Here is a 21,816-nt window from a genome sequence, read left to right on the forward strand (position 1 = left end):
TGGAGCAAATTGAAATTGACCTTATCTTTCCCAATTGCAGTTCACCTCTCTGTGATAAGATTTGAGCTAAGCCAATTGGCCATAGGCTTTTCACGTTACTCACAATTAAAGATTGTGGTGGAAGAATTAATCCAGGCTGGTCTTTTGGTTCAAACTGATTTATTTCCAAGACAACTCCTCAGTGCCACTGATTTCCAAGTGACTCTCACACACAGTGTTTCAGCTGTATCTTTTTATTCTGTTTAGAGGGGATAATCCATGCCCATCACCTGTTTAACTAGCAATTGGTTTTAACAAGGTGTTTGCCATGCAGTGTGATTATTTCTACATTGACATTTCAGTGTACAGTCTGACTGCTGAAGTGAGCAGAAACTGTTGGAAGCCCAATTATATCCTTTGAGGAGGCTACCTATCCCAGTTTCCTAACAGCACTTCCAAGTTTTCCAGAAGATCTTTGTCCTGGGCTGGAAGGATGAGAGGATACAGGGCATACAAATACTACATCGAGGTTTCAGCATTCCAGAAATGGGGTTCTGGTTCAACAAGGTAATAGGGAGCCTCTACCTTGCGGGTCTTCAAATTACAGGATTAAGATAAAGAGGCAAAACTGTGTCCTATGGGCTTTAGCTCCAGACAGGAAAGGCGGGGAGAGCGGGATAGCCCTGAGCACACACCCGCTATACCAATACCAGCTCAGGATTGCTTGCCCAATGGTATCTGTGTGAACAATCTGCCTGTTCTATTTGATTTTAAGTGCATGCTCAGCCAATGATGCTAAAGATTAGATTTAATTCTGTGCCAATGAAAATTGTTAGATTTTTAAAGCTGCTGAGATGGTGCAAGATGGGCTGTGATTCACCTGTTAGTTGGGTATAAAAGAGAGGAGCTGCAGAGTCTGGAATATTTCAGTGGAGTCATTCAAGTGCATGGGGTCAGACTGTAGCTCCAACTTGTTCCACCTGCTCCAGCTCAGTGGGTTTGCAGGTGACAGATATAGCTGTGCACCTGCAGAGCAGTTTGAGCATTCTCTATGAATTTAGAAATGATGTTTAAAAATTGTCACTTCCCACTTTGCACTTACAGTAACATTAAGGCAAAGGTTGTGCTGACTTTTCACAGATCCAGTATTGCTGAGTATGACATGGTTCATCATTCCACTCTCCAGTATCTTCCATCACCACACAGTCTTCATCGTTTTGATTATTGGGCTCTCCTGTCCTCCAAAACCTAAGTAACAAAACATGAAGGGAACAAAATTCATTACTCAAATTCCCACTTCCAGCTGAGCGTTTTGAATGCTGTCCGCTGGGGTTCGCTTTCAGTTGTCCATCTGAGCCTCACCTGCACCTCGGCCCACCCACTGACCGCACCCGCATGCTGCACCAGTGCTCCACTCACTTTCCATTTGAGAAGAATGGTAGCTGTCACGTTTCTGCTCAGCTTCCCCCATCCTTTCTCTTCCCTTTTGCCTGGTGGCTCACCACATTCTGATCCTGATTCTGTTGTACCTTCTAAATTAGTGTGAGTCCTGATTGTTAGAGATTGCTGGTAGCTAAGTGATGGGTGGGTGGTGAATTGAGCAATGGCTGAGGCTGGTGATGCAGTTGGTGAGATATGGCATTTGAAGATACATCACTGACCTTGAACACTCGTGTGAGATCATTAAACTTCTAGCAGCTCAACTCCTAGCATTGGCCTCAGTGGCAATCTCTTCCCATGGCAACCTCATCACTGCAGGTTCACTGATCGACAAAGATCATCCTCCATCTTGTATTCTTTCAGAGTTGTTTTAACCAATAAATGGTCATTGCTACCAGTGGAGCCAATGTGGTTGGCAAGGGCACAAAGGAAGACCACAGGGATTGTAACTATCTAGAGATAAACTCTTAAAAGGGCCTTAGTTGTAAATCAAGAGAGCCATCCACGACGCACGACCTCCATTACTGTTTAACACAACAATGGATCCCCCTTGCAGGAAAGGGCAAATATGGGAGTGAAGATGTAGCTGAATAATTAAGTCCATTCATAGCTCATCACTATGTTTTGTAGATGATGCAGCAATCTTCAACCTGTGCAGCCTTTGCTCGTTCTCCCAGTCGTGCTCAATGCTAGGAGGAAACCCAAAAGGCCACCCATGTGAACTATTAGAATTCTTAATAAGTGTAGTAAAACACCCAAAGCTCTTGGAACTGGAGCGACATCCAGAATAAATAGTCCAGCAATTAGTAAATATTGATAAACCCTTAAATGGCACTGGTGAGAGGGCCCTCCATGCTGTTGAACACCTGTTCAGCTGTGGGTGGTCAACAGAGGACATAGCTGGAGTGTGCAGCTCCAAAATGGAAGCTCTAGCATCAAATCAGCATTGTCACAGAGTGACATCATGGTCTGACTGCTCTACATACTTCCGGTATACATTGATGTGCTAGTATGCAAACTCCTTTACCAATATGGCATTCAGGACTCTTCACATTCATAGCGTGCACGCACACACCAGGACCTGAAGAGACCCCATGGCACCCAATGAACTGCTGTCCCCACACCAAATTTCACTCCCTTTGTCTCTAATTTGTTTCTCCTTTTCAGTTAAATATCTGAAATTTAAGCTTAAACACAAATCCAGCTCTATGTTAACGTTCAATACCACAGTTATTGCCCAGAATGTCCAACTGAAAAGGGAACTCACTTTAAATTGGAAGAATAATCTGTCCCATCAGCCCAGCACCAGTCACCTTCAGAGGTTGTGTCATTGAGTCCAATCCAGTACCTTGTATTTTGAGCCGAGATTCGTATAAACATCTGTCCATAAAAATAAAAGTGCCATTACAACGTATGGAGCAACATAGATTGTCAGCAATATTAATGACAAACTCCCTACTTGGCAATCTTCACTCTGAGCTCTTAGCCCATTTATTTAAGCCAACTTTCGACCCTACTGCAAAAGAAGGCAATGGAGAGTTAAATACATGGCTGAAAGATTAGTGTGGGAGAAATGGGCTTCAATTCCTGGGGCACTGGTGCACCAGTACCAGGGAAAGAGGGAGTTGCTCCATTGGGACGACCTTCACTTGAATGGTGCTGGGACCAGAGTTCTGGAGAATCGAATAATTAGGTTTGTAGAGGGGTCTTTAAATTAAATAGTTGATGTGAGCATTCAGGCGAGGGAAATTTACGATGTTAACGAAAAAGGACAAATCAATAGTGCAGGGTAATAATAGGGGTGCTGATGACCAGAGTGTGACAGGAAGGGACAGAATGGAGAAACATAACAATGTACAAGCGAATAAGGTGCGACAGCATTAAACGCTCTGTTTCTGAATGCACACACCTTTTGTAACAAGGTAGAAGAACTGATGGCACAAATAGAGATAAATGGACCTGAAAGGACAGCCATTTCAGAGATGTGCCTTCAAGGTGCTCATGCTAGGAATTGAATATTCAAGATTTTTGATATTTCAAAAGGACAGGAATAAAGGAGAAGGAGGAGATAGCTCTTTTAATGAATGGTGAGATCAGCATTGTAATGAGAAATGATCTTGGATCAGAAAATCATGATGTAAAATCAGTTTAGATGGAGATAAGAAATAGCAAAGGGAAGATGTCACTGGTGGGAGTAGTTTATAGGCTCCTGAATATAGGTACACTGCAGGACACAGTATAAAATGAGAAATAATAAGGTCTTGTAAGAAAGGCACTTCAATAATCACAGGTGATTTTAATCTTCATCTAGATTGGACAAGTCAAATTCATAAAGGTAGTCTTGAGGATGAGTTTGTAGCGTGTATTCAGGACAGTTTCTTACAACAATACATCATGGAACTAACTAGAAAACAGGCTATTTTACACATGGTAATATGCAAGAGGACAGGATAATTAATGAACTCAGAGCAGAATTTTACCCTCAGATAGCATGCGGGTCCCACCGGCTCAGCAGCAGGCGGACAGCTGACCCCTGCTACAGAAACGGGGCCTGCCACCATTTTGAGTGGGCAGGCCAATTAAGGCCCACCCAGCAGCCTGCCCGAGGGGAAGCGCTATGGGCCTCCTGTTCCGGGTGGGGAGGGATTCCCCATCTGTCAAAGTGCACACTGCTCCCTGAGGCAAAGTGCTTTCTCGGAGATTCGTGAGAGGTAAGTAAAGTCTAAAAATAGATAAATATTAAAATTATTAACGTGTCCCCCTCATGTGACAGTGTCACACGAGTTGGGGCATGTTAATAATAAACACATAAATTTATTACATTTTTTAAAAATGGGCATGAAACTTCATCCCATACATCTCTGAAGGCAGAGGGGCATATTAGTGGGGTGGTGAAAAAGGCATATGAGACACTTGCCTTTATCAATCGAGGCATAGATTACAAAAGTAGGGAGGTCATGTTGGAGTTGTATAGAACCTTGGTAAGTCCACAGCTGGAGTACTGTGTGCAGTTCTGGTCACCACATTATAGGAAGGATGTGATTGCACTGGAGGGGGTGCAGAGGAGATTCACCAGGATGTTGTCTGGGACGAAACATTTAAGTTATGAAGAGAGGCTGGATAGACTTGGGTTGTTTTCACTGGAGCAGAGAAGACTGAGGGGTGACCTGATCGAGGTGTACAAGATTATGAGGGGCATGGACAGGGTAGATAGGAAGCAGCTGTTCCCCTTAGTTGAAGGGTCAGTCACAAGGGGGCATAAGTTCTAGGTGAGGGGCAGGAGGTTTAGGGGGGATGTGAGGAAAAACCGTTTTACCCAGAGGGTGGTGATGGTCTGGAATGCGCTGCCTGGGAGGGTGGTGGAGGTGGGTTGCCTCACATCCTTTAAAAAGTACCTGGATGAGCACTTGGCACGTCATAACATTCAAGGCTATGGGCCAAGTGCTGGTAAATGGGATTAGGGTAGGTAGGTCAGGTGTTTCTCACATGTCGGTGCAGACTCGATGGGCAGAAGGGCCTCTTCTGCACTGTGATTCTGTGAAATCTATGGCTTTTTTGGGTTTGGAGATGCTTGTAATCTGTAGCTGTTGTAAATTACTCTTAAAATTGTGTTAAAGATTGGCCCCAGGTGTATCCACCAATTGGCACAACAGACACTACACTGCTGAAAATTAACTAACACACGCTATATTAGTGGGACAGTGAGTCACATGCTGCACGATAGGGAGATAATATAATATATAATATTTACAAATCTTTTATAAAAGTTGTATTCTTATGTAGCAGTTTAAGAATTACTTAACTGAATGAGTCTGCTGGGAACTTGATCCCACCAATTTCTATTAAATGCATAGAAATAGAGGCTTTATAAAACTTACAGTAACTCCAAATGCTTCAACTGCAACTGTTATAAGGAAATCCCTTTTGATAAAGTTGCCTTATTTATATTTAAAAAATTACAAGTTTGAGGCTGAACTACTTGTACCCTGACAAATGTTCCCAGAGGGCAGGATTAGTTTTGGAAAGTACTCAGTGGGCACTCATGTTACCGCAGGTTCTGCGTTATTCTGGCTGCTGGCTTAGTGCTTCGGAAGGGACTTTTGCTATAATGTGGTCTCACCTATGGTAAGGGCTGGGATTTTCCAATCCCAAAATTCCTCCAGAAGCCAATGGGCTTGCTGCTTATTCACCACAGCAGGTCCCACCCAAAATTCCAGCCATGAACTTCCTGGATCACATTATAGCAGGATCCCAATGTGGATAGGTATTTAAATGGGAATATATAAGGATATAGGAGAAGGACAGGAATATATATTACCAGTTGATAGGTCCAGCTGAAGAGCTAGCATCAGCACAGGAGTGAGGGCTGAATGGCCTTTTTCCCTGTCCTGCTGGTTCTATATCATAAATAAACAATCAGCTGTTGGTGAGTTTGAAGATGTAATAATCTCCTACCTGTTCCTCAGCACCGTTAATGACAACAAGATAAGCATCATTTGTTGCACAGGATCTCCCGGCTTCTGCACCACTTTTCCTAACTGATGAAAAATAATAGCAGCTTTGCCGGAACCTCTTCCATTGGGCGGGACATTGGCACTTAATTGGACCTGTGAAGACATTAAGATAAATGTTAGAGTCAGCAGGGTCACTCCAGTACCTCACAAATCTCCTTAGTTACCAACGTTTTACCCAGCATCCTAAAACTGCTGGTTACAGACCATCAAGTGCCCCCAAACCAAATCCAACCTACAGTCTCACACTTCAGAGTCTAGTAATGGGACCTTGCCTGAATTGGGCACAATTCCAGTCTAAGCCACACTGCATTGTGGCTGGAGAGGCCCACAGCAGCAGCATGGGAAGTCGGTCCGCTAGTCCCAATGGATTTCTGCTAGTGGTGCGCAGGCCCCACTCACAGTTCCAGGGGCAGCTTACTGGATCCAGGTTCAAGGTTCCAGAGGCTATTTGATGGCCCCAGGCCCCAGAGATAGCTCAGCAGACACATGTCCCAGAGACAGATCACCAGTCCCAAATGCCAGGCCAGTCAGTCATGGTGGTCCCCTCACCTTTTGCAGGTTCTATGTCACTCAGAATGTGACGAGCTCAAACCCTTGGCCTTACTGTTGAGCCACACTGGGTGGAGGGAATTGGAATCCCTATCTGGGTATATTCCATGCACTTTGTTCTCTCTGTCCTTCCTCCAGTACTGTCCATCACTGATTTATCAGTGGTAGGGGGAATGTTTGGTGTATCGGTGGGAGATATTCTTGCCTTCCATGAGACTCTGAGGGGTCTGGAGACAATGTTGAGGGCTTCTAGGGCTATCCCTACCTGACTTTATATCCCTGATCCCACCTCAGCTTAGTCAGCACTGTCCGTGAGCAGGACACAGTGGGTGAAGGTGGTCAGGAATCTGAATCCCACGTATAGGTGAAGAGGGCTCTGCAGGTTCAATTTGGCTGAAATCTTGCCTTGATACCAAAGTTCCATTCAGTATTTTTCTCGTTGCTTCTGAAGTGTAACTTTCCAACTGAATGCCTTGCTAATGCACATCAGAAACCACTAAGAGAGTTTGTGGAATGAAGCCAGACTGTGTTCAGGATGGCAATTTCCTGTTACAAGAGGTATTGAGTTGGATGATCAGCCATGACCATATTGAAAGGCAGAGCAGGCTCGAAGGGCTGAATGGCCTACTCCTGCTCCTAGTTTCTATGTTTCTATGAAGCAATTTGTCTTTTTTTTATGCCAGTCCGTACTCACAATTTAACCCTTTAAACTCAGTTAACCCTCCTCTTAGTTGGGTCTGACCTCAAATAAATACAGGGAGGTCAATTTTAACTGGGGCTGGATGGAAGCATTTGTGGGTGGCTGGGGTAAGTGGGAATCTCCAGAAGGGAGTTCATTCTGGGGACTGGGCATCTCATTTAAATAATTGAGGACAGTCTCTCATCCAAAATGATTGGAGAGTTCTGACCTCCATATTACAAAAAACATTCACAGGCATGAGAAATTGTGTGAGAAAGATGCACACAGACGATACCCAAATAAAAAGTTTATTCCATCGGGAAGTTCTGAATAGGCTGGGGCCCTTTCAGGAGTATAGGGACAGAAAAAGACCATTTAGCTGCTTGAGCCTGTCCCCCATTTAATGGATTATGGCTGATCCATAACTTAACTCCATATATTCGCCCTTTGCTCCATATCCCTTAATTAACAATTCATCGAGCATCTATGGCCATTTTATGGAAGAGTGTTCCAAACTTCTACCACCCTTTGTATGTAGAAGTGTTTCCTATTTTCACTTCCGAAGGGTCTGGAATTAATTGTTAGACCATGCCAGCAGTCCAAAGTTCTCAAGGGTAGATAGACAAAATCTATCTGTTCCCATTAATATCCTGAAAATTCAAATCAAATCGCCCCTTAACCCTCTAAATTCTGGAAAATCCAAAGCTCGTTTGTATAATTTCTCCTCGATTCCATGCTGGCAGGCCGATTAAGACCTGCTCAGCCTGAAACGCGGCAGCAATGCTGAGTGCCTCGGGGAGATGAAGAGAATGTCAAAAAGAATAATGAAAAAAATAAAAATGTAATGAAACATTGCCCCCTCATCTGACTGCCACATGAGCAGGGACATGTAAATAATGAGAAATTAAAGTTTTTTTAAATTTCTATTTGCTTTTGTAAACCTCATCCACCGTCCACAGGCGGGATGAGGTTTCATGTAGGTTTTTAAAAATTTTATTAAAGTTTTTGTAAAAATTATGGACATGTTCCAACTCGTGTGACAATGTCACGTCAGGAATTTTAAATTTTTTTTATTTTTAATGTTTGTCACAGAACAGCTGATCAGCCTGAGGCAGCACTTAGCCTCAGGGAGATGAGTGCGCTCTTTCGTGCGCAAGTGTGAAAGAGTGCACTCCCGACTGAGGGAATCTCCCTCCACCCTCACAGGGAGGACATAGCACTTGGTTACGGCTGTCACGCTAGGCGGGCCTTAATTGGCTCACCCACGTAAAATGGGGGCGCCCCCCCAATCGGGGGTGCTGATTGGAGGCGCGCCCTCTCCTGAACTTCCCGCCCGACGGGGGAAAATTCTGCCCATGGGACAGAAATTTCCCTCCATTGGGAGGGGTTTGTGTGGGGGCAGGCGCGAACCTGATTGGTGCCCACTGATCAGGGACGCGCTGCCATTTTACGTGGGCGGGTCAGTTAAGGCCCGCCCAGCGTGAGGCTCGCCTGAAAGCGCTGAGCGCTCCCTGTGCGCAGAGTGGGGGGGGATTCCCTGTGAGGTTCCGGAGGTGCCTCAGGGAGATTTGTTTCAGTGTTAAACCTTTAAATAAAGGTTTTCACAACTTTTAAAACATGTGCCCTCATGTGACACTACCACATGAGCTGGGACATGTCAAAGAACAAACGTATAAATTTTAATTAGATTTTGAAACACTTCACAAAACTTCATCCTGCCCGTGAACGAGGTTTCCTTAAGGTTGGATGGGCAGCTCATTAAATTGTGTTAATTAGGTTTTAAATGACCTTAACAGGCCTTTCACCACGAGTCATTTTATGCGTTGGCGAGTGGGCCTCACCCCCCCCCCTCCCCCGCTTGCCGACGGGAAAGTGCTGCCCATGAGCTGGGACCTGTGCATTCTTTTCAATAAAAAAGGTTGGCAGGGGGCAGACAAAGAGCCCAGGCGGCCTTCGCATTTATCATGGAACCTCATCCACAGACTGGATGAGTTTCTGTGAATGTTTTTGAAATCTTGGAAAAATTTTTAATAAAATTAATATACACATCCCAGCTCATGTGACAGGTTCACATGAGGGGACATGGTCTAAAGATTTTTTTCTTTTTTGTTAAACTTTAGAAACTTTAAACTTATCTCGACGGGGGGAGAATTCTCCCACATTTTAAAAAGAGCGCGGAGAGCGGGGGACTTCATTTCAATAGGAGGGCGGAAAGCTGGTGACTGCATTTAAAAAGGAATGGGGACAGAGGGGAGACTTCATTTTAAAAAGACCGGGGATAACAGGGAAAGTTCATTTCAAAAAGGGCACAGAGAGCGGGGAGACTTCATTTTAAAAAGACCGGGGATAACAGGGAAAGTTCATTTCAAAAAGGGCACAGAGAGCGGGGAGACTTCATTTTAAAAAGACCGGGGATAACAGGGAAAGTTCATTTCAAAAAGGGCACAGAGAGCGGGGAGACTTCATTTTAAGAAGAATGAGGAGATTGGAGAGAGTCCATTTTAAAAGGAGCACGGAGAGCAGGGAGAATTCATTTTAAAAAGCATGGGGAGACCTTGTTTTGGGGAGAATTTTCTCCCCAACGGGGGATCTGTCCGGGGCGGGCGCAGGCGGGTACGCAGCCAATCGGAGACCCCGATCGGCTGGCTGCCGCCGTTTTAATAGCAGCGTGACCAGGACCCAGAAGTGCTGAGTGCTCCCTGTGCGGGTATCGGGATGGGTTGTCTGAGTCGGGAGTGCGCTTTTTCACAGAGGTGCCTCAGGGAGATTTGTTTTGAGTTTAACCAGTTTAATAAAGTGTTGAGAATTTTTTATGATATGCCCCCTCATGTGAAACTGTCACATGAGCTGGGACATGTGCATTCATTTTAACAAAAATTTTTCTGAAAATTTTAAATCATTCATGAAACCTCATCCCACCCATGGATGAGGCTCCATGAAAAATGCAAAGGCCGCCTGGGCTCTTCGCCTGCCCGACAACCTTCAGGTTGGACGGGCAGCACACGTTATTGGTTTAATTAGTTTATAAATGGCCTTAATAGGCCTTTGACAGTTCGGAACTGAACTGAAAATCTAAATGATGCGCGGTAACATCGGGACACATGCCTGACTTCACCCCGCGTCATTTGTCCCTCAGCGCACAGGCCCCACCCCTGCTCGCTAAGCTGAAGATTCTGCCCTTTAAAAAGAACGTAGATAGCGAGGTGACTTCATTTTAAAAAGAGCGTGGAGAGCGGGGGACTTCATTTTAAAAAGAGTGAGGAGAGTTCATTTTAAAAAGAGCAGGGAGAGTGGGGTGACTTCATTTAAAAAAGAATGGAGAGAGTTCATTTTAAAAAGAGCAGGGAGAATGAGGAGAGTTCATTTTAAAAAGAGCAGGGAGTGTGGGGAGACTTCATTTTAAACTGAGCACGGAGAGCAGGGAGAGTTCATTTTAAAAAGAGCAGGGAGAGTGGGGAGACTATATTTTAAAAAGAGCAAGGGGAGCGGGGTGACTTCATTTTAAAAAGAGTGGAGAGAGTTCATTTTAAAAAGAGTGGAGAGAGTTCATTTTAAAAAGAGCAGGGAGAATGAGGAGAGTTCATTTTAAAAAGAGCAGGGAGTGTGGGGAGACTTCATTTTAAACTGAGCACGGAGAGCAGGGGGAGTTCATTTTAAAAAGAGCAGGGAGAGTGGGGAGACTATATTTTAAAAAGAGCAAGGGGAGCGTGGTGACTTCATTTTAAAAAGAGCGTGGAGAGCAAGGAGACTTCATTTGAAAAAGATTGGGGAGAGTTCATTTTAAAAAGAGCAGGGAGAGTGAGGAGTGTTCATTTTAAAAAGAGCAGGGAGTGTGGGGAGACTTCATTTTAAAAAGAGCATGGAAAGTAAACATGAGACCAGCGGCGGAGTGATGTCATGAACCACAACATGGTGCGATTGAAGGGCATGCAGCTGATTGGTCAGTATTTCTAGTCTTTAAAGTAAATGTAGGGTCTTTAGTTTGTGTTTAGGTCTCTAGTCTTTTTTTTTTCTCTCTTTTTCTTAAAGATAGCTTGTGAATTATTAGATCAATATTGGTATAAAAATTAATTACAATAAAGTGTAAAGAGCAGTGGATTCTTCAACTGTAAAGAGCAGGGATACTAGAGCAATTAATCAATAAATTAAATAAAATACAATACCAATGGCAGCATGGGTGATGTGTTGCTGCTGCAGCATATGGGAGCTGCTGGACTCCAAGGTGATGCAGAGTGAACACATCTGCAGCTTGAGGAACTTCGGATCCGAGTTGAGGAGCTGGATGCTGAGCTGCAGACACTGTGCCACATCAGGGAGGGGAAAGTTACCTGGATACATTGCTCCCAAATGTGGTCACACCCCTCAGATTAGATAATTCACATTTGGTCTGTGATTAGGGACAGGAGGATGTGACTGCAGGTGATTCAGGTATAAGGACCTAGGGAGTAGCATTCGAGGAGCCTCGGTCCCTACAATTGTTCATCGGTAATAAGGATCTTGCAATTTGTGTGGAAGAGAGCGAGGAATGCAGGGAGGATGGGCGAACTGACCAGGGCATGATAGTACAGGGAGTCCTTGAAGTGGGAGGAGGAAATAGGACTGTAGTAGTGGCAGGGGACAGTGTAATTAGGCAGATAGATACTGTTCTCTGAAGCTGAGAGTGTGAGTCCCAAAGGCTGTGTTGCCTGCCCGGTGCCAGGGTTAAGGACATCTCCTCAGAGCTGGATAGGAACTTGGAGTGGGAGAGGAGGGATCCAGTTTTTGTCGTCCATGTTGGTACCAATGACACTGAAAGGACTAGAAAGGAGGTTCTGCTGAAAGAATCTGAGCAGTTAGGAACCGGATCAAAAAGCAGAACCTCCAAGGTAACAATCTCAGGATTACTGCTTGAGCCACGGGCAAACTGGCATAAGGTAAATAAAGTTAAGGAGTTAAATACAATAATTATCACTAAAGAAAAAGTTCTACGGAAACTAATGGAGGGAAAGTAAGGGGGCTAAAGGCCAATTGTTCCCTGGATCTGATAGGTTGCATCCTAGGATATTAAAAGAAGTAGCTACACAAATGGTGGATGCACTGATAGTAATATTCCAAGAATCCCTAGGTTGTGGAAAAGTCCCAGAGGATTGGAAAACTGCCAATGTAACACCCTTATTCAAAAGGGAGGGAGACAAAGAACAGGTAACTATAGGCTAGTTAGCTTAACGTCTGCCATTGGGAAAATGTTAGAGTCTATTATAAAGGATATAATAGCAGGGCATTTAGAAATACATAATATAATGAAGCAGAGTCAGCATGGCTTCATGAAAGGGAAATCATGCCTGACAAATATATTAGAAATCTTTGAGGAGGTAACAAGTAGGATAGATAAAGGGGAACTAGTAAATGTAACATATTTGGATTTCCAAAAGGCATTCGATAAGGTACTGCACATAAGGCTACTTAATAAGATAGGAGTTCATGATGTTGAGGGTGGTTTATTAGCATGGATAGAGGATTGGCTAACTAATAGAAGACAGGGAGTTGGGGTAAGGGGGTTTTTACAGGATGGCAGCCTGTAACTACTGGAGTGCCATAGGGATCAGTGCTCGGGCCATTATTATTTACAATAAATATTAATGACTTGGATGAGGGAAATGAATGTACTATCACCAAGATTGCAGACGACACAAAAAATAGGTGGGAAGGCAAGTTGTGAGGATGACACAAAGAGTCTACAAAGTTATATAGACAGGCTAAGTGAGTGGGTAAAAACTTAGCAGATGGAATATATTGTGGGCAAATGTGAGGTTATGCACTTTGGCAGGAAGAATAGAGGAGCTGAATATTATTAAATGGAGAAAGACTGCAGAAAGCTGCAGCACAGAGGGAGTTGGGAGTCCTCGTGCATAAATCACAAAAAGCTGACATACTAGTTCAACAGGTAATAGAGAAGGCAAATGGAATGTTGGCCTTTATTTCAAAGTGAATGGGTATAAAAATAAGGAAGTCTTGCTAAAACTATACAAAGCACTAGTTAGACCACACCTAGAATACTGTGAACAGTTTTGGTCCCCTCATCTAAGGAACGATATACTGGCATTGGAGGCAGTCCAGGGAATGTTCACTAGGTTGATCCCAGGTATGGAGGGATTTTCTTATGAGAGGAGGTTGAGTAGGTTGGGCTTGTACTCATTGGAGTTTAGAAGAATGAGCGGCGACCTTATTGAAACATATCAGATTCTTAGGGGCTTGACAGGGTAGATGCTGAGAGGTTGTTTGTCCTTGTGGGAGAGTCTAGGACCAGAGGGCATAATTTCAGAGTAAGGGGGCTCCCATTTAAGACAGAGATGAGGAGGAATTTCTTTCCTCAGAGCGTAGTGAATTTGTGGAACGTTTTACTTCAGAGGGCTATAGAGGTTGGGTCTTTAAGCATAATCAAGGCTGAGATAGAGAGATTTTTAATCGGTAAGGGAATCAAGGGTTATGGGGAAAAGGCAAGGAAGTGGAATGGAGGATTATCAGATCAGGCTTGATCTCATTGAATGGTGGAGCATGTTCAATGGGCCAAATGGCCTACTTATGTTCCTACGTCTTATGGTCCTATCAGGGGTTAATACTCATGCCTACGCAGTGTTAACACCTTCTTAACCTTCCTAACCGACATCCGCAATGGAGGAGGGCCAAGTCTGCTAACTGCTATGCCCTGTCTGTGTTGACTTTGGCGTGCATCGTCTGGAGGGCCGAGGCTTGGAGGTCCCCTGCCTGCTTTGGGTCCCCTGCTGTGGGCCGGCTGCACCCTCCTCGGCTTGTGGAGCTGGGGATGATGGAGTCACAGGAAGAGGGGATTTGAATCGGCTGGACATTCCCGGAGTCACTTGGGAGCAGTCCTTCGAGCGCCGGCAACCAAGGACATCCCTGCCTCTGCCTGCTGTGGAACAGATTGTGTGCTGTGCTCACTAGGTTGTGCCCCAATGCTGCTCTACGTCTGGGTCACACCGAAATGTGTGTTGCTGCACTGGTGGACGGAGTGGGTGAGTGCCATTATGGGTCTTCAACAGTGCTGCCCTCAGGATCCTCATCCGAGGTGCTCTTGCCGCTAGATTCGGGGTCAAGGTTGCCTGAGCGTGGCATGTCAGATATGCCTCACACAGAAAGTGCAGATTATTAGTGCTTGGCAGCCATGTTACACACTGAACAGTAGACTCAGAATGGCATTGAAAGAGGGATGATGTGGTGCAGGATCTTCACGTGGGTGATCGCTGTTGACTCACCATGGCCGCTGGAACAGTCCTCATCCTCTTCAGGCACCTGCAATATCTGAATGTCGTAAGGAGCTACATGATCCCACTCCTGGCCAGGGGCCGCTCCAGGTGGTTCTGTGTAATTTCCTCCTGCATAAAGACAGATGGAGAGAGTGTGAGCAAGGCGTGTGCCAGGCCAAATGAGAAGGATGCCAGGTGTGTGTGTGTGCCGAGTGGAGCCATGGACGGGATAAGGAGGCTATCTTCAGAGGAGATGAGGCTAGATGGAGATGTGAGGGTGTGTGTGTGTGAGAGTGGGCAGTGATGTCCCTTGAGCTGGCAGTGAGAGAGATGCCAGTGAATGTGTGATGGGCAAATTGAGATGTTTTCCTTACCCTGGCAGCATGGATGAGATCATTCATCCTGTTTCTGCACTGGATAGCTGGCCTCTTGTGTGCAGCATTGGGACTGCCACCGCTGCCCAAGCCAGAGTGGTGAGACTGATGGATCTCTTGCTGCCAGTGCAGGGGGTAGACGACATTGTAGTGGGCTTCCACGGCGTTCAGAAGGCATCCTAGGGATGCATCACTGAATCAGGGGCCTATACTCTCCTTGGCTTTAGGGGCCATGTCCTTACTGGAGCAGTCTTGGGGCTGCAAGCACTGGGAACTGTGCGTGGTTTAAATATGATGTCCAGTCTGAGAAAGTGGCAAGGTAAAGGCAAGGTGGGCAAATCAGAGGCCGCCCACCAGTGATCCCATGTGTTTCCCATGACTGCATCATGGGAAGGGGAAGATATGGCATGGAAACCCGAAAGGCCTTTTTTCATGCCCGCTACCACGCTTAGCACAAATCTGGGTCAAGTATCGGATGGGTTCCTGTGGGACAAGAAGGCCAATGAACACAGGACCCTGCATCCTGTTTATTGAGGGCTCCAGGCATTGCCCCAGAAAGTTGAAGTTGAGTGACCCCGGTAGCAGAGAGAGAAGGGAAATTGATGACCAGATACCAATGCATTTAGTGTATAAAGCCAATGATAAGTACCTGTACAGTGTTATCAGTCCACGTAATCCCAGTGTCATCATTCTGATAGTTTATCTCTGATGGTAATTGAACTTACCCTTCTTCAGCTTTGAAATTTCAGTCATCAAATCAGCGAGTATGCTTCTTATCTCTCTATTTGTTACCAAAACTGAAAGAGAAACAACACTTTAGATCATGTAGCATTGTTTCTCCAAGAGAAACAGATTCTCATTATCACCTTCCCTCCGCACTTACTTTGAAAATGTTGTGATACTTCCAATCAAATTATCAATCTTTACATAAAGGTATAAAAACCTGTGTTCGACACATGTGCATCACACTTCAAAGAATCAGAATAGAGAAAGGGAGAATGATGATCGATTTTTGCAGCTCTTCTGACCTGGAGATAAAATTTACAACCATCTGCCAATCTACATATTTTCCTTGCCAAGAGCAATGAGGTTGAATGGACCTCAGGATGTCGCTATTGATAGTAATTAGAATGTGGCCTCAAAGGGGGAAGGTCATTGAAGCACAGTCACTATTGCAGCAGAATACTGTGTTACAGTATTCCTGTGGATAAACACAAAGTATGGTCTGACCAACTGTGAGCAATGTTATAGGAGGTCAGCTAGTGATATATTATATGTCTCGCATGAAGCGCATCACACGAAATGTGACCCTCGCACATCAATCTGCTTGGATTGTGGGAAATTTGAGCCAATCAGAAGTGCTTTCCCAGTATCCACTTCCTTCACTATTTCATGACATCTCATAACTGCAGGGTGTTGCTGCATCATGGGAGCCTCTTGGGCCCATCCAGTCATTTTATTAAACCAATCCTGACTTGGACATATATCACTGCTCGTTTGTCAAGGTCAATATTCTGGCATATCCTACTGAACCCCATATTAGGAAAAACATTGTCACAGGAATTGCACAGTTTAAGCAGAAAGCCCACTGTCACTATCTCAGGACAACTCGGGATGGGCAATAACAGTGCTTGTTCAGCTACTGCAGAGCCAGGCCTGTTGTCATGGGATTGGAATCACATATGGGCCAGCTAGGGTAAGGACAGCAGGTCATCATCCCTAAAGGATATTTGAGAACCATTTGTGATTTTATAACAATCCACAAGTTTCACGACCATTTTGACTGATACCAGATTTTTACTAAACTGAACTCAAATACTCAAACTGCCACAGTGGGATTTTATCACGTACCTTCTGGATTGTTAGTCAAGACCCTACAAAGCCAGTAACAGAACCGCTACCCTACCATGTCCCGGTTGGTCTTTTTTCCTCCACCCCTGTTGCAGGTGCAGGTTTGCATGATAGCTTTGGTCGGAATGAGAGGGGTTCGTCACAGAACATTCCCATTTTCAATGATGGTGGGAGTCCAGCATGTGAGCACAAAACACGCAGCAGAAATATTCACAGCCATCTTCAGGCAGAAGTGCCGAGTGGGTGACCCTTCTATGTTTTTGACTGAGATCCCCAGCATCACAGGTGCCAGTCTTCAGCCAATTCTGTCCATGTCACATGATATCAAGAAACTGCTGAGCACACTGGATACAGCAAAGGCTATGGCTCTGACAATATATTGGCTGTAGTGCTGAAGACTTAAGGCCCAAAAGTAGCCATGTCTCCAGCCAAGCTATTCCAGCAAAGCTACAGCACTGGCAACTACCTGACAAAGTGGAACATTTCCCAGATACACTGTATCCTGAAATTCCAGGGCACATCCACCCTCATCAATTACCATCCCATCGGCCTTCCCTCAAAACTGAGTAAAATGAGGCAGGAGTGACCAACAGGACGATCAAATGGTAATTACGAATTACCCGCTTTCCAATTCTCATCTGGGTTCCATCAGGATTATTCTGCTCCAGAACTCATTACAACCTTAGACTGTAAATTGAAAACCAAATTCTAGAACATAATATAAAAGAAATAGCTTTTTTTTCTAATATTACTATGGGATGCTGAAGCAGGCTTATGGGGATTGTGTGTATGTATTTGTTTGCGCATGTGCGTATTGATTTAATTAACTAGTTTAATTAAACTGCAGATAGTCAGACTACAAGGTCTGAAACAAAAGGGGTTAGGTGTAAAACAGGCATTTGAAATGGAGATGGGGAAGCTAGGATGAAGTCTCAGCAGATACAGTGTGAATGGAATTTGCATTTTTAGATACGTTGAGAGGTTGTTTAATTTTCAAAGGGACATGATAAGATGTTTACAACTGGCAAGGTAAATAAGGTAAACTTATTAAGATTATTTTCCCCAAAAGTGTTGGCCATAATGACAACATGGAAGATTTTTATATTCTGGGAAAAATAACTTCCAAAGTAAGGGTGAAACAAAGGGATTTGCAGATCAAAGGGAGAAAAATATTTAAAGAAAGATGGAAAGCTATATGGTAGTGGCCATGTGAGATCTTAGGAGGTGCATTGTTTGAAACAGACCTGTGGAAAAGTCTCCAGCCACCCTGGGGAAGTTTACTGTTCCAGTAATCAAAGTTTTGTTAAAAACTTTTGGAATTCCATTGTTGAGTGAGACAGAGAAAGCTGTGAAATACCTCCCTTATCACAACAGGGTGGGTGCTTGAGGTAATATTACTGGATGTTTTATAGATAGGAGTCTGTTTGGATTGTTGGCTCCCTAGTTGGGAGTCCAGCCAAGTAAAAATCTTGTGAGAACTGTTATAAAACTAAATGTAACTGTGTAGCTGTAATCTTGTGTGTTTAAGTTTCTTTTCTTTTGTTAATGTTTTGAATTAATCTTTAAAATTTCAAAATATGGTAGAGGACTCATTATTTCTGACTTCACCTTCACATAATAGAAACAAATTGCAAAATCGTTGTGATAATGTGGCCAAGTTACCTTTTGGGATTTTGTCAGCCTGGAAAATACCATCTACCATATCATAACAATAAGCACATAAAAAATGGGAGCAAAAGTAGACCATTCGGCCCCTTGAACCTGCTCCAGCATTCAATAAGATCATGATTATTCTTCTACACCAACTCTACCTTCTTGCACTAATACTATTCCCATGTCCTTTAATTTCCTTAGTATCCAAAAATCTATTGTTCTCAGTCCTGAATATACTCAACGACTGTGCATCCACAGCTCTCTGGGGTAGAGGTGAACTGAAAATGACACCAAACAACCAGAATATAATTGAAAATACGGCGATCGAAGGAAAACTCTTCAGTAGCTGCAGTCAAGCATCTCAGCCCCAGGACATCACTGCAGGAGTTCCTCAGCATGGTATCTTAGACCCAATTATCTTCTGCTGCTTCATCATGACCTTCCCTCCATTATAAGGTCAGAAATCAGGTTCTCAATTTCACAGTGTTTATTACCATTCGTAGTTTCTCAGATAACGAAGCAATCTGTTTCTACTTTTGCAGCATGGGAGTATGATGGTACGGTGATAATGGAGATGTGGCTCTAAAAAGGCAGGGATGGGTGCTGAATATTCCTGAATACAAGGTGTTTAGAAAAGATAGGGAAGGAAAGAAAGAAGGGGTGTAAGCAATATTGATTAAGGAGAATACTACTCGCTGGGAGAGAGCATGCCCTAAAGAGGTCAAGGACAGAGTCTAGTTGGATCAAGTTAAGAAACAGCAGGGATGCTGTTTCATTACTGGGTGTATTCAAGCTAGTGGAAAAGATATACAGGAGCACATCTTCACAGAAATTATAAGGTGAAAAAACCCTTAGAGTGGCGATAATGGGAGAGTTCAATCATCCTAATATAAACTTCCATTGTAGCAATGTGAAGATCAGAGAGGGGGAAGAATTTCTGAAACAAAAACAAAAATACCTGGAAAAACTCAGCAGGTCTGACAGCATTTGTGGAGAGGAACACTGTTCACGTTTTGAGTCCGTATGACCCTTCAACAGTTCTGTTGAAGAGTCATACAGACTCGAAACATTAACTGTATTCTTCTCCGCAGACGCTGTCAGACCTGCTGAATTTTTCCAGGTATTTTTGTTTTTGTTTTGGATTTCTAGCATCCGCAGTTTTTTGCTTTTATCTTGAAGAATTTCTGAAGTGTGTTCACGAGAATTTTCTTAATTAGTCTGCTTCTGACACAATGCAGAAAGAGACACTGCTGGACCTGATTCTGGTGAATGGGTTGGGTCAAGTGGATCAAGTCTCAGTTGGGGAGTTTTAAGGAAACGGTGATCATAGTATCATAAGGTTCAGGTTAGCCATGGGAAAGGGCAAGGAGCAATCTGAAGCAAAAATATTTAATTGGAGGAAGACCAATTTCTGTGGGTTGAGAACAGATCTTAACCAGGTAAACTTAAATCAAAAATTGGCATGGAAATATGTAATACAGTGTTATATTGTTATAATATTCAAAAAGAGTTAGGAACTATATTGTTAGGTGAATGTATACATAAGCATCCAGGGTGCCATGTCATTCACTACTTTTTAAAAATTCATTCCTGGGATGTGGGTGTCGCTGTCTAGGCCAGCATTTACTGCCCATCCCTAATTGCCCTTAAGAAGGTGGTGGTGAGCTGTCATCCTGAACTGCACCAGTCCATGTGGTGTAGGTACACCCACAGTGCTGTTAGGGAGGCAGTCCCAGGATTTTGACCCAGTGACAGTGAAGGAACAGCGATATATACCGCACTAAGGTCTGTATACAAACTAACAATGCATCATTCTGCAGAGCTTGGTGAGGTCTGAGAAATACATACACTGCTCCAGTATTGGCGCAAACCAATGTGATTAGTAAGAACTTCTGGGAATCACAATGTATAACACAAAGCAACAGGCGGCCTTTACAGAGGAGATGGTTCAGGTACAGTTGAGATGGAAAAGTCGGACAACATAAGCCAGAGTTCCTTTGATGAGGAGAGTGATAGAGAGTAGGATGAAGCAGAAAAAGATGAGAGAGCTAGATATTTGGGGGGACATTGGCATACTGGTACGTCATTGGACTAGTAATCCAGAGCTAATGCTGTAGAGACATGGATTCAAATCCCACCATGGCAGCTGGTGAGATTTAAATTCAATTAGTATAAAATCTGGAATTGAAAGCTAGTCTTACCATAAGACATAGGAGCAGAAATTAGGCCATTCGGCCCATCAAGTCTGCTCTGCCTTCAATCATGGCTGGTAAGTTTCTCAACCCCATTCTCCTGCCTTCTCCCCATAACCTTTGATCCCCTAACCAATCAAGAACCTATCTATCTCGGTCTTAAATACACTCAATGACCTGGCCTCCGCAGCCTTCTGTGGCAATGAATTCCATAGATTCACCACTCTCTGGCTAAAGAAGTTTCTCCTCATCTCTGTTCTAAAAGGTCTTCCCTTTACTCTGAGGCTGTGCCCTCGGGTCCTAGTCTCTCCTGCTAATGGTAACATCCAGGCCTTTCAGTATTCTGTAAGTTTCAATCAGATCCCCCCTCGTCCTTCTAAACTCTTTCGAGTATAGACCCAGAGTCCTCAAACGTTCCTCATATGTTAAGCCTTTCATTCCTGGGATTGTTCTCATGAACCTCCTCTGGACCCTCTCCAGGGCCAGCACATCCTTCTTGAGATACGGGGCCCAAAATTGCTCACAATATTCTAAATGTGGTCTGACCAGAGCCTTATAAAGCCTCAACAGCACATCCCTGCTTTTATATTCTAGTCCTCTTGAAATAAATGCCAACATTGCATTTGCCTTCCTAACTACCGAATCAACCTGCGAGTTAACCTTAAGAGAATCCTGGACTAGGACTCCCAAGTACCTTTGCACTCCTGATTTCTGAATTCTCTCCCCATTTAGAAAATAGTCTATGCCTCTATTCTTCCTACTAAAGTGCATGACCTCACACTTCCCCATGTTGTATTCCATCTGCCACTTCTTTGCCCATTCTCCTAACCTGTCCAAATCCTTCTGCAGCCTCCCCGCCTCCTCAATACTACCTGCCCCTCCACCTATCTTTGTATCAGTAATGGTGACCATGAAACTATCATAGACCATTGTAAAAATCTATCAGGTTCACTAACGCCCTTTAGGGAAGGAAATCGTCCTTCATCACCTGTTCTGGCCTACATGTGACTCCAGGTCCATGCAGTTGCCTCTTAATTGCCCTCTGAAATGGCTTAGCAAACTATTCAGATCAAGGGCAATTAGTAATGGGCAACAAATGCTGGTCTTGCCTGTGACACCCACATCCCATGAAAGAACTTTTAAAAAGTAGGATGAAGCAGAAAAAGGATGTCTGTGGCAGTTGTAAGGTTGATCATACAGGTGGGAACCAGGCTGAAGAAAGGAAGCTCAAGTGGGAAGTGAAAGAAGAAACAATAGAAGCACGGAGAGAGTATGAGGTAAAAGCGGCAGCTACGTGGAAGGGAACCCTAAAGTCTTCTATGGGCAGAATATTGCCGCTGG

At 44.1% G+C, this 21,816-nt stretch overlaps 1 protein-coding gene across 1 annotated transcript in view; it reads right to left on the reverse strand.

Annotated features, from left to right (window-relative positions):
* Nucleotides 1-937: 937 nt before the first annotated feature.
* The window catches only part of LOC121271230 (C-type lectin domain family 4 member E-like), a 42,778-nt gene continuing 21,899 nt past the window's right edge, over nt 938-21,816 (reverse strand). The window contains exons 5-9 of the mRNA XM_041177058.1: nt 15,505-15,576; nt 14,415-14,534; nt 5,875-6,026; nt 2,687-2,799; nt 938-1,227 (exon numbers count right to left, since the gene is read on the reverse strand). Of these exons, the coding sequence (XP_041032992.1) occupies nt 1,089-1,227; nt 2,687-2,799; nt 5,875-6,026; nt 14,415-14,534; nt 15,505-15,576 (596 nt within the window). The 3' untranslated portion in view covers nt 938-1,088. The remainder of the gene's footprint in view (nt 1,228-2,686; nt 2,800-5,874; nt 6,027-14,414; nt 14,535-15,504; nt 15,577-21,816) is intronic.

Source organism: Carcharodon carcharias, chromosome 30, assembly GCF_017639515.1.
Source record: "Carcharodon carcharias isolate sCarCar2 chromosome 30, sCarCar2.pri, whole genome shotgun sequence".
Classification (NCBI taxonomy): Eukaryota; Metazoa; Chordata; class Chondrichthyes; order Lamniformes; family Lamnidae; genus Carcharodon; species Carcharodon carcharias.